This window comes from Drosophila bipectinata, chromosome 2L, assembly GCF_030179905.1.
Source record: "Drosophila bipectinata strain 14024-0381.07 chromosome 2L, DbipHiC1v2, whole genome shotgun sequence".
Classification (NCBI taxonomy): domain Eukaryota; kingdom Metazoa; phylum Arthropoda; class Insecta; order Diptera; family Drosophilidae; genus Drosophila; species Drosophila bipectinata.
Window position 1 is genome coordinate 23,029,602 of NC_091736.1, and position 13,244 is coordinate 23,042,845.

General features: G+C 35.8%; 1 protein-coding gene across 3 annotated transcripts; it reads left to right on the forward strand.

The window, feature by feature from the left end:
- Positions 1-6,078: 6,078 nt before the first annotated feature.
- On the forward strand, positions 6,079-8,845 carry LOC108133759 (carnitine O-acetyltransferase-like). 3 transcript variants are annotated; one of them, XM_017253823.3, is made up of 6 exons: positions 6,079-6,180; positions 6,515-6,581; positions 6,642-7,250; positions 7,313-7,761; positions 7,855-8,103; positions 8,155-8,845. In XM_017253823.3, exons 2-6 carry the CDS (start codon positions 6,543-6,545, stop codon positions 8,732-8,734), a joined length of 1,926 nt encoding a protein of 641 aa, XP_017109312.2. In that variant the 5' UTR covers positions 6,079-6,180; positions 6,515-6,542; the 3' UTR covers positions 8,735-8,845. The 3 variants fall into 3 exon arrangements, with proteins under 3 accessions (XP_017109312.2, XP_017109311.2, XP_070132973.1); XM_017253822.3 differs by having other exon boundaries at positions 6,112-6,316; XM_070276872.1 differs by having other exon boundaries at positions 6,117-6,263.
- The last annotated feature ends 4,399 nt before the right edge of the window (positions 8,846-13,244 follow it).

Here is a 13,244-nt window from a genome sequence, read left to right on the forward strand (position 1 = left end):
TTCAACAAAGTTTCACTTTAATATTTATACTGTGTTTTACCCTCTATTATATGAATGTAGTTTTAAAGTGCAAGTTTGTGAAGTTCTTGAGTAATTCGCATTTTTCTGAGTCGACCTATGCAGTTTTACTGCATAGAAAAAAATGTGCTTTAAGTGTTCTCTGTTAACGCCCAATCTCCAATTTCCTACTCGCTGTGGTTGTCTCATAAAGCCTTTATTGCTTGCTTCATGAATAAGTCGGTGATGCTTTCTCCTGCATCCACTCACAGAGCATTCTTTCGACACAACGCAAGATCCAGTCATATGCCCGCTTCGCAAGAACGTAAAACATAATCGATATCTTTTCACCAGCCTCCACCTCTCTGTAGGTGTAACTCCATTTGGCATTCCCAAATGGCATGTTGTCTAGATCCGCACCCTTCGAAAATTGGAAAACTGATGAGGCAAATTACCTGTTTCTCATCCTAATCGCGAACGATGCTATCATAAAATCGAGATGATAAATATTCACCATCAGCCACGAACTGAAGTTTACAATAGTTGGAAAGGGCTGAACAGCTGCAGCATGCCGTGCCCTGTCCACTCGTTTGGTTATCGGGAGCTTGGCCAGAAGCTTCTTCATAAGGGTAGGGTAGGCTTCATAAGGGTACTGCAATAATGCATTTAGGTTACCCACATGCGACGCAGCTTTTCCAAGTTGTGCTCCGTTATTGCAGGCACATCTCGGATGCTATAAAGCTGGCAGCGTGTAAGATTCTCCGGTCGGCCGTATCTGAAACACAGCTGATCCATTACTGAGTTCGCATTCACGCACGTCATCCTTTGACGCTTTAAGTAACCTCTGGTAGTTCTCTAGATTAGATCGCTTGCGTCGTCTCCGTAAACGCGTAGTAGAAGATTGGCCAGTCGTGGTACATTTATCATGGTACAGCATGGTATATTTCTCGCCCCAACTCTTCCAGTTCGGCAATCCTTTCCAAGAGGTTGTCCTGTGGTTTCGTCCACACGGCTGCAGGACCAACATGCTGCATTCCTGTTGCGCATCGGTATCCCCTGTCCATCGTTCAGACGAGGACTCCTTCTGGGCAAACGCTGCATCATTTGGACCAGACACTAATTCAGCAACATCTTTTCAGTCTGCGCTATAAATGCTACTCTTTCTCAATGGTGCGACTCCACTCCGCCGGGTGATCACTTAAAGTTGCTGCAGTCGGTATGCAACGCCAACGGTATGCAAGCCACCTCGATCGTGCAGGAGTTGCCTTCAATACCCGCAATCGCGCTATTGACAACACTGCCCACAGTTGTATAGCAGTGTTTGTTTTGTGTGACACCACTGTGTAAATGATTCATCTGATGGCTATCCATGAAGCAAATTAAGGCCCGATATTCTCCCACCCTTACGCTTTCCCTGAATTTCAGTCAGAATATTCTGTACTATTCCTGTTAGCGTAACTGAAGGAAAGTCTTAGCTTGGATACAACATTTTTTGCTTTCTACCATGAGTCAAAAACGTTTGACAAACCTTGGCATATTAGCACTGGAATCCGAAATTGTCCGTACTTGCATGGCAATTATTTCGATTTTGCCGACTAGAAAGCTCATAAGGTTTATTTAAAATGTCACGTTCTTACAAGTACAGTTGAAAGTCGGTCATACCTAATCGATCTACCAAAAATGATATTAGCCCGAAGTTGAACCAAAGTGTACTAAATACGCACTGATACGTGAATAGAAATATACTAATATAAATATTGGAACAAGAAAACGCAGATGATTTTATTTTTAGCATGCTTTTAATGCTATTTTCATCGTTATCAGTCAATCAAAATCTATACAACTTTTCTTCTGTGACTAAATCAGTACCCTTCAGTACCATACCTCAAGGATTACTCAAGGAAACGTCTATGTACTAGTATTGCCACCCGAGGAGTCCTCGGGGTATGTTTCATACAATCCATCAAGGAATTTCCATAGAAGAGTTCCTCGCATCGAGGAATTCGAACAACTCAAGGAATACTGCAGGATTCCTGCAGTTATTCGAAGAGCATTTTGAACTAAATACCCAGAGAATTCCTGGGGTATACTCTGAGGAATCTTTGAGGAACCGTGAGGAATCTGTAAGGAATTTCACCCCCCCCCCCCTTTTCCAATTCAATAAAAAAGAATTCAAAAAAATTAAAAATTATTATTATTTTTATTATTATTATTATTACAAATTATTTTTATTATTTATTTATTATTACTAATTACTAATTATTATTTATTTTTTTTTGTTTTTTATTGTTATTATTTTTTATGCACGTCAAAGCGTGCAACAACACTTTCTCCGGCGGTTTCCCCGGATCCACCATAGATATACTATCTGTAAATAGAATAAATAGAAATAAGATATCGCTTACATTATTTGTTATTAAAATACATACCAATCAAAACTCCATAAAAATTTGGAAACGCCTTTAATCTCTTCTTCCTACTTACTCCGTCAATATTGTACTGGACGATCAGGTCCTCCACGAAAATATATTTTACCGACTTGGTAAGGGGTCCGCGCTTCAATATATTCGTCACTGCGGTGGTCTGCAAAAATTAATAGGTATTAAACATTTTTTTATATTTAATATATAAATATTATACTCACACATTCTTTCTTCATGCCGCAGCCTAAGGCGAAATCTAAGGCTGCCAATGCCTCGTCGGTGCTGGTGGCCTTGCCAGGTCACTTAAATGTTTTTTAAAAAATTTAACTTCAAACGCAACAAACAAACGCGTGTAATTCATATGCATCTTGAACATCAAATGCAAAGAGAAGGGGAGAGGCAAGACGAAACCGAAAATTGACAACCGAAAATTCTTGTGCGTTCCAGGGTATAGTCGACCAACGCAATGCCTTGTAAATAGAATCGTAAATAGAAATCGTAAATGTAAATAGAAATACATTTCAATATACCATTAGATAGATAAGATAAGGTAAGATTAGATAAGAAAAATTTATTAAATATAATCTTAAATATATAAAAATATTTCAACATATTTTAAAAAGGGTATTCTGACGTCGCTTCCATTCACTTGGTTTTCGGCACACATTTTTTTTCTCTCCCTTCCCTCCATCTACATCTCTCTAATTGTCTCCCTGTCGCGTGCCTCTGCACCGAAAATATGACGTAGAAGCTTCGAGAATCATCGTCGAAAACCGAAAACAGGTAGAAGTTTCGTTTCCCCTTTCGTTTCGGACTTGAGTAAACGAAGCCCATGCAATTTGTTTTTGTTTTTCGAACATGTCGCCAGGAAACGTCGAAGTAAGGAATTTTGGTACTGAAGGGTAAGGGGAAAACTAACACATGTTTAAAATTTGAGTGTGTGCGTAGCAGAGGAAAACAATGAGAGCAGAGAATTTACTGAGCGAAAAAAACGTATTTGTTGGTCCATTTCCGATCGTTCAGTTATATGGCAGCTATAGGATATAGTCGGCCGATCCTTATGAAATTTGGCATGTCGTAATGTTTTGCCAAAGAAAGCTCTCGTGTCAAATTTCAACTCTAACTCTAAAAACACCAAAATTATACCATTTCCGATCAATCAGTTATATGGCAGCTATATGATATAGTCGGCCGATCCCAATCGTTCCGACTTATATACTGCGTGCAAAGGAAAGAAGGATGTGTGCAAAGTTTCAAGTCGATAGCTTTAAAACTGAGAGACTAGTTCACGTAGAAACAGACAGACAGACGGACAGACGGACATGCTCATATCAACTCAGGAGGTGATCCTGATCAAGAATATTTATACTTTATAGGGTCGGAGATGTCTCCTTCACTGCGTTGCACACTTTTGGACAAAATTAGAATACCCTCTGCAAGGGTATAAATATATCACATAAATGTACGATGAAATACATCACGAATGGGGGATTTTGAATACGTAACCTTGTTAGCGTGTGAGTTTAAATAGAAAATTCCCTAAACTCGTAATTCATACACAGCTCCTGTAAATTGGTTTATCGCGTACTATTTTTCATCAATACGCTTTTTAATCGGAATATAAAATTGATTGAAAAAAACAAATATGGAAACCGGAATTCAACACGAGAAAGGGGGGAGAGATCTAAACCGGGGCTCGCATGCATGGAAAAACCAACTTAGAAGTTTCACTTCTGCGAGTCTGACACACACAGTTTTTTTTTTTTTTTAACTTTGCTATCCACATTACTTAAACAAATGAAAAACTACGCTTCCCTATCTATATTCTCCATGGAGAAAACTTTTTCCAACCCAATTTCTGAACAAAATTTTTCTCTGTGGAAACATTTTGATTTTTAAGTTTGGGCTGTCAAATGAGTCGAAATGAGAGCAAATGAGAGAGCTTCTAAAAAAAATTGAGAATGCTCACACTGTCAGTGTGCCGGCAGCGCTGCGGCAGAATTTCCTACCCTATACTCGTGTGCCATGTAAAATGAGAGTTTGCCCACCAATGGACTAATCTGATTTAGGTTTTTGTTTTTGACTTCATAAAAAAATGCATCTGCCAATTACACTTGAACGTAACAGAAGATTAAGAGATTGGCTGCCCAGTTCCTGTTGATTTATGGGGTTATATACAGTTGTACCGCGCAAGAATATGGAATTTTATCGATTTTTTTTTGACACCATAAAAAATATTTATGAAAAATGTTTTATCGACGTTGTTTAGTACATGTTTCTGGGTACTTAATTAAATTTTTTCATAAAAAAATATTACATAACAAAAATGTTATAGCCGAATTCCCGAATCGTCTTTTTTCGATGGTGTCTTGCGGTGGACAGGATTTCTCGAAAACGGTTCATCCCAAATCCAAAATTCAAAAAAGTTTAGTTAGTATATTGTATTGTCTAGTCCGGGAACGAGGGATTTTTAAAAATTTTGATTAAAAAAAAAATGGCGACGTTTTTAACAAAAAATGTACTTTTTCAAGGTATAAGATTTTTGTTTTTTGTGCTTTAAAAAAGGAGTTTTCAATGGAAAATCCCTCGTTCACGGACTAGCAAATATCATAATAAATAAGTGGTCAAAATTTGGTGTTGATCGGATTAGTAGTTTTTTAGTAATCGTGTCCACCGCAAAGGTAATTTCCCAAAAAAAAGATTCTGAGATAATCGCGTTTAAAGTTTAAAGTTTGTTCAAGTTTTATATGCAGATAGTGCGCTATAAATAGCTACAGCTTCGGTTATAATGCTCCGATCATAATGAATTTTTGTGAGAGTACTCCCAATAGAATATACTTTAAGAATATGCAATAAAAAAAAATCGATTTTTTCATATATCACAACTGTATATAACCCCTTATGTCTTGTATCAAAACATTGACACAAAACACAGATTGGCTGACAGATTCATCAAGAACGAAGATATTTCATTGCCTGCTACTGCCAGGATATGCATGCGCGAAAAATTTAAGAAAACTTTCAACACTAAATGTTATTGCCAAGATATTATTAATGATGACTGATCAAGAAATATAATTTTTAAACTAACGTAAAGTGTATCCGCTATAAGCAGGAATTTTTTGTTAAAATAAAGAAAGTTCAACGTTCTTTTAAATATTAAAATAGCCGTTAATTGTATATCTGCATAGTCCATCTTTCCTGATACTTCATTGCACAATAAATAATAAAATATTAAACGTAATTTTTTTATAAACGTTTTTTATAAACGTAATATTAAACGTAACGTAACCGATTCCAGCAAAATATGATGTGAAAAAGTTTCATCTAAAAAAAAATTTGTTTATAATGATTATGATAATGACGAATTTATTTTTTTTTCCAGCTATAATTAATAACCTATAACCGCTATAATTAATTAATATAATAACTCATTATTAAAGATTGTTCTATGATTAATTTTAAGCTTAAAATTTTCAGAAGACTCAATTTTTCTTAGCAGCTAACATATTTCTTAATTATCCTGGAAATTTAATAATCTTCAATTCAATAAATATAAATCTAACATTTTTAGCTATCGTGGCTCCTGCCAAATGGCTTCAAATATAAACATACAAAAACTGCATTTGTGAAATTTATGCATCCCTAGAAGTCATAAACATATGTATGTTTATATTTATACCAATACAATATCGATATATCGGTTCCACATTCAAAGTCGTTACAAAATTTGACGTTTAATCTTTACTTTAATAAAAATGTAAATAATATAATAAATATTCCAGTTGTATTTACTAATCCAGCAGTTCGAATGATACTTTAAAATATATCATAAGAGCTGTTGTGAGTATTTTAAGCGGTTCTCTCACTCTTTAAAAAACGATCACGGTGTGTAGGTACGTGCATACATAGTCATTTTTTTGTTGCCACATTGTTTACGTGGGCAGTATGACAGCTTTCATGAAAGGTCAAAGGTTCCCCAATCTAATCCATTTAGAAATCGTAATATCAGATTGTAGAAAAAATAGATTATAGAATATTAGTTACCCAAGAACTTAGCGACGGAAATAAACAATCATTGTTTTTGCTTTCAGTGAACCTATCGCCTCAAAACCCAGTGAAATGAGGCTTCCTAAGAATAGAACGGTCTTTTGGAACTTGGCAAGTTATTGAGCAAGTGAATTAAACTATTTTTAGTAGAAATAACTTTTGTTTTTTTAGGCCAAAAGTTCCCTCCCCCAAAAGACACAAAACATTATTTCTAACCAAATTTTGTTGACGAGATTTAGCAGCACGAAAAAGAGTTCCAAACAGCCAAATCTTTTGCCTTACCATGTCCTGCCTCTTGAGGAAACGTTAACACGATTTATGACTAGTGTCGAACCGTTTTTGACGTCAGAGGAGCTAAAACATCAAACCATAATCACCCAAGAGTTTTTAAAAAAGGAGGGAAAAGACTTGCAGATACTATTGGAAAATACTGGCAACAAGGAGAGAAATTGGCTAGCACACCGTTGGTTGAAAGCTGCCTATTTACAATATCGATCCCCTGTTACTGTATTTGTTAGTCCTGGCATGACCTTTCCTAAGCAACAATTTAATGATGCCCAATCATTTATCGAATATACATCCAAAGTTATTTTTGGATTAGGTGAGTTTAATAACATGGTTCAAGCAGATAAGATTCCAATCGTTAAGATGGGGAAACTGGAATTGGATAATAGCCAGTTTGGAAAAGTATTTGGAACTTGTCGCATTCCAAAACGAGGTACTGATGATATAGTCTATAATCCATGCGCTGACTACGTTGTGGTTATCTACAAGAACCATGTAGGTGAAAGCCCTTACATTTTTATTGATTATAAATTTTAAGTATTTTCTCTAAAACTTAGTTCTACAAGCTGCATATATACGATTCGAACGGAGAATTAATTGCGACCGACTCTTTGGCTGAAGAACTGAAAAATATAATCGCTAAGGAACCGAAATTTGGTGTACCTTATGGTGTTTTGTCTACGGACTCAAGAGACAACTGGGCTGAAGCTTATGAGCACTTATCAAATTATCCTCGCAACAGGGATGCTATAAAATCCATTCAAGGTGCGATGTTTACTGTATCACTTGATGAGTGCACTAAAACAAAGGAAGGTGAAGACGCCGAAGAGTTGATATTATCATTAATTCACGGCAATGGCAGTAAAGTCAACAGTGGTAATCGGTGGATGGACAAAACCATTCAACTTGTATTGAACCCCAATGGGAATGTGGGGTTTACCTATGAGCATTCACCAGCTGAAGGTCAGCCAATCGCAATGATGATGGACTATGTAGTTAAAAAAATGTGAGAAGCCAAGATTAGTATAAGACCTTATGTTAATGTCCAATTTTTGCTTTTTTGCTTGCTTTTTTTTTATCTTAAATTGAATTTTTTTAGAAAAGAAGATCCGAACTTCGGAAAGGGAGGATCGACTAACACCACTCCTGCCGAAAAAATAGAGTTTTGTCCTCTTAATGAATGCATTGAGCAATGGCTTGTTATCGCGCAAAAGAACCTTGACAAACTTGTTAATAATCTGCAGATGAAAGTTCTGAAATTTGATGGTTATGGCAAGGACTTTATAAAAAAACAACGGTTGGGACCAGACAGCTTTATACAAATAGCTTTGCAACTGGCCTTTTATAGGTAAAATATCAGTATCCTGCGTGAAAAGTAATTTTTTATCCATATTTATAGAATGCATGCAGAACCAGCTGCGCAATACGAGTCTGCTCACTTACGTATATTCGATGGCGGACGGACAGAAACAATTCGATCCTGCTCTAATGAATCCGTCGACTTTTGTCGTTCAATGCAAAACGTAAAATTCACAGACCAAGACCGTGCTGAAAAACTTCGCAAAGCCGTTGCGGAACACCAACTGTATGCCAAACTGGCTCTACAAGGAAAAGGTGTGGATCGTCACCTTTTCGGATTGAAGTTAATGGCTCTTGAGAATGGTCTACCTATTCCAGAGTTCTTTTCATCACCTGGATTTATAAGGTCTTCAAATTTTCGAGTGTCTACATCGCAGGTGGCCACAAAATATGAAGCTTTTATGGGATACGGGCCGTTGGTAGACGATGGATATGGTTGTTGCTATAACCCGCGTGAACATGATATTATCTTGGCCATATCTTCTTGGCGATATTGTGAGATTACAGACCCTTTGAAGTTTTCTAACATTCTTGAAAAAAGTTTTTACCAAATGAGAGCTGTGCTTGAAAATTGTTCTGATACCACAAAAAACTTTTCCAACCCTAAAAGCAAATTGTAATACATAAAAAAAATTGTATCTTAACCCTTATAGGCGCAAATCGCAAGTTGAAGTCATAAGGTTAACGGTGAACTTTTTGAATTAAAAATGGGGCGAATAATGCTGAATGAATTTAGATTGTTTTGAATTTTTTTTTTTACTTATTACATCCACTTCGTCATAAAAATACAATGCAGATAGAATCACGAAAACTTCGCTAATTTTATACCCTTGCAGAGGGTATTATAACTTTGGTCAAAAGTTTGCAACGCAGTAAAGGAGAAATCTCCGACCCTATAAAGGATATATCATATATTCTTGATCAGGATCACCTCCTGAGTTCATATGAGCATGTCCGTTTAGTTTCTCAGTTTTAAAGCCACACCCTTCTTTCCTTTGCACGGAGTATATAAGTAGGAACGCCCGGGATCTTCCGTTGTGCAATATAATATAATAAAAAAAAAAATACAAAACGTAAAACCCACTTCCATTCGGAACGTTCTGACGGCTGGTAACACATAAGCACTTTGCACTTTTTTCCTTAAATTGTCAAAAAAAAGAGAACTTTCCATTTTAAAAGTTGCAACTTTGCAACATCGAACAAGATTCTGCATAGAGGGAGGAATTTAAGAATTTCATAAAAGAGGGATTTATTAGAGATAGAGATTTTAGAGACATTAGATTTTTCATTTCAAGTTATAACGCTTTTCCCAAAACAAGTCAGTGCAATTTTACTAGCGCTCCGGAGTAAAAGTGTGTAAAAGAAAGGAATAAGCGAAAGGGAAGGGCACACTATTGCTCCGGAACGCAAGCAAGATTGCACTGACTTGTTTTGGGAAAAGCGTTATAACTTCAACAATTTTCTAATGAAACTGGTCTCGTTTTATTCAGAATTAACAAGACAATGTGTCAAAAATGATACCATTTCTTGGAAGTTGTACCGAAAAAATGGCGTCAAAGTCCGAAAAACACTACAAAAATTCAAAAATGTCAGTTTCTTGCGTAAAAATTTTATCTTTTTTGTTTAAATAAATTAAATATCTATTTTATAAATATCAAAAGCTACAACATTTAACTATTGAAAAAACGTAAACAAATTTTAAATCGGTTTAAAATTACGCGTTTAGGAATTTTTAAGAGCAAAAAAGTTCCGAAAAATCGTTTTTTCCAAATAAATCAAGATTTTGAAGGTGTTTGAAAAATTTCAAACATGTTTTTATACTATATTGGACCTAATGAACAATTCCTACTAGGACTCTTCAAAAGTTCCAAATCACTGTCGCACTGTGGTATGGGCGTCGCGAGAGTAATATTTTTCATATAATCTTAATCGCATCTACGATTGAATCATTCTAAAAATGTAATACAACTTTGCTCTTATTTATTTTGATTGCGGCAGTTTCTACCAAAACAAAAACACTACGAGAAGTGTCGAACTATTTACACTTGAATGTAAATTCGAATCTTTTTACATCATAACGATTACCGTTAATGGTGTTTTCTCAAGAAATAATTTTATACATTGATATTGTTATACGCACCCTCCAAAGTTCCTAATCACTGTCGCACTGTGTTATTACAACGGGAGTTAATCCCCTTGAGTCAAAAATGCCCCACTCAGCCAGGCAAGGACCCTGTGCTCTGATGCGGCTAATTTTTAAAAAAAGGAAAACATCGGATCCAGAAATATCTCAAAAAGTATAGGAAGAAATGGACATCTTGGAGTCAGAAAAATACAACGCTAATGTTTTACAGAAGACATTGATCAACGAGCAGGATACAAATGTCATCAACATCAACGACAATGACAACGGTGATTCCTCCAAATCACAGAAAGTACCGCTTAGCTATAAAAGCAATCACAAAGGTCCTTATATTGTTTATATTGACAAACTCACTAACGGTGACAGTACCAGAGAGAACCGTGAACCTATTAATGCCCACGAACTAAATGCAACTATTTTTAAGCTTAAACTTAAAGATATATTAAAAGTCAATAAAATAGGCTACGGGCGTTGTAAGGCAGAGTGCAAGACAGCTAAAGCTGCTAATGATTTATTAAATTCTGATCTAAAAAAAAATGGGCTACGACCTTAAAATTCTTAAGCATTTCAATTTTAAGACTGGAATTATTTGTCAAATTCCAATTAAATTTAGTACTGACGATTTAAAAGAATTCATTTTATCCCCAGTGCCCATTCACGAAATCATTAGAGTTAATAGAAAAATTAAAAACAAAGAGTTTACCCCACGTCCAAGGTTAAGATTATTTTTGAAGGCTCCCAGATTCCAGAGGAAATTGACTTCCTTTATACAAAGGTTAAAGTGGAACCTTATGTTCCTTTTAGCCAATGTTTTAGGTGCTTCAGATTTGGGCATTTTGCTCAGCACTGATAGAAGACTGAAGAGAAGTGTCGCAATTTTTTCCTTTCTCATCCAAGAGAAGGACATGTACGACACTTAAATGTATAAACTGCCACTTCTCCCACACCGCTACCTCCCTTAAATGTCCGGCTAGGAAAAGAGCGTTTGCCATACAGAAATGTATGACATCGCAAAACCTATCTAGAGTGGAAGTTAAAATAAGATATCCTGCTCTCTTTGATAAGCTAGCTCCATCCACTCCTGAGATTTTTAATACCACCGAATTCCCTCTACTACAAGCCCCTAAAAATTCTGCAACCCCGGTTTTGCAGGATAACACCAAATTAGCTGCTGAATCTATTTACAAATATTTACAACAAAATAGCTAAAACTTATAAAAACAAGTCAATCGAAGGTAGAAAGTCGCAAGAGACGATGTCCAACTGGAAATAAATTATTAAAGATCATGAAATATCTCTTGAGGAAAGATTTGTTCCCCTTCAAAGGGCTAATCTTTCCAACCAACCGGCTGATTCTAGCTCTTTCCCACCTTCAGCCAGTTCTTATCAGAACTCAGCCTTGGAAACAGCTGAGAACAGTCTAATCAACATTTCTTCGGAGATTGCCTCCTTCCTTTTAATAAACAATCCGAACAACTCAGGTAATACCAGATCTTTTCTCGAATCCTTAAGGGATATTATAGCCAAAGCCAACTCTGAAATCGATATTAAAAAAATTAAATCTTTAATCTTTCATCATGATTAAGCCTATAAAAATACTTCAATATAATATTCAAAGCTTTACTTCTCAAAATAACAAACAGTTGTTGGAACTTTTTCTTATTTATAACAATATTGACATTGCCATTCTTTCTGAAATTTGGGTAGTGGATAATGCCATGTGTAGTCTACCAAACTGAGGAGGATGGTTATGGGGGCGTAGGGATTTACGTGAAAAAGAATATTAATATTAAAATCCTAAGTCTTAACTCAAAAATCGAATCTATCGGTATATCAACTAAAAACCTTAGGCACAACTTTAACATATTCAGCGTCTATGCCCCACCTAATTTGAGCATAAATGATTTTAAAGCAGGGCTCAAGGAAACTATGTGGAGGCGATATTAATGCCAAATCGCCCATATGGGGCAGCCTCATTCAGGATAACAAAGGTATGGCAGTGGAGGAAGTACTTTTATCCACAGGTTTTTTTTGTATTAACGATGGTTCTCACACCTATTTTACTAACCCTACTTCCAGTTCAGCTCCTGACGTTTCGTTTGTTAATAAAAATTCCCTTTCTCCTATTTGGACTACTGCAAACTCTAAAATCTCCACAGTAACCACTTTCCAATAATAATTGAGTTATTAAATGTTCGTTCCACTATCACCTTACATAAAACCTTAACGGAAAAAGTTATAAAAGATTTTTCCGAAATTAATATTAGCTCTCTTGACAGTTTTGGTAGCGCATCTAAGGACATAATAAACAAAACAAAAAAAAAAAAAAAACACTATTAATATCAATGAAAATAATAAATATGTTCCAAAAAAGTACTTGGATAATACTTGTGAAAAGCTTTTTAGATTAAGGAATGCATGCAGACAGAAGCATTTCATCAGACATTTTTTTTTAATTTTTAATCTCTTTATATTATATTTTTATTCTTTTAATGTTTTTTCCTAAATTTATAATCCAATCAAAAAAAAAAAACAAAATTTTAAAATCACCTTAACATTGCCTCAGTTCGTAGTGGAACCCGCTGTAAAAATGTCTATAAGTGCGGGCATATCTACGGCATATTGGCAGGCCGCGTCTTGGAATCCGCTGTAAAAATGTAAACATATGAGAGCGGATTCCACGACAAACGGCTGGCAGATGCGAGAGGGAAAGAGAGAATTCGATTTTTAGAACGTAATGTCTTAAATTATGAAACGTCCAAATTGAACCAGTGTGAGACCAAACAGATCAGAAATATCTTCTACTCTTCTTACTCTTCAGCTCTGTTTTTGGTATGGACTCTCGCGCTCTCCTTAAATCCAATTTTAAAAATCATTAAACCAACTTGGCGGGTAGCTCAGGTGGAAGGCACGTGCTCCTTATCCTTGGGGTCCTGGGTTCGATTTCATTAGTTGGCTGTTTCAATTTTTATGAAGTTTTTACTTTT

Coding starts and splice junctions, on each gene's coding strand:
- LOC108133759 (XM_017253823.3), top strand. CDS start 6,543: ATGAGGCTTCCTAAGAATAGAACGGTCTTTTGGAACTTG. Junction 6,582..6,641: donor GAACGGTCTTTTGGAACTTG/GCAAGTTATTGA, acceptor TTGTTTTTTTAG/GCCAAAAGTTCCCTCCCCCA. Junction 7,762..7,854: donor GACTATGTAGTTAAAAAAAT/GTGAGAAGCCAA, acceptor GAATTTTTTTAG/AAAAGAAGATCCGAACTTCG.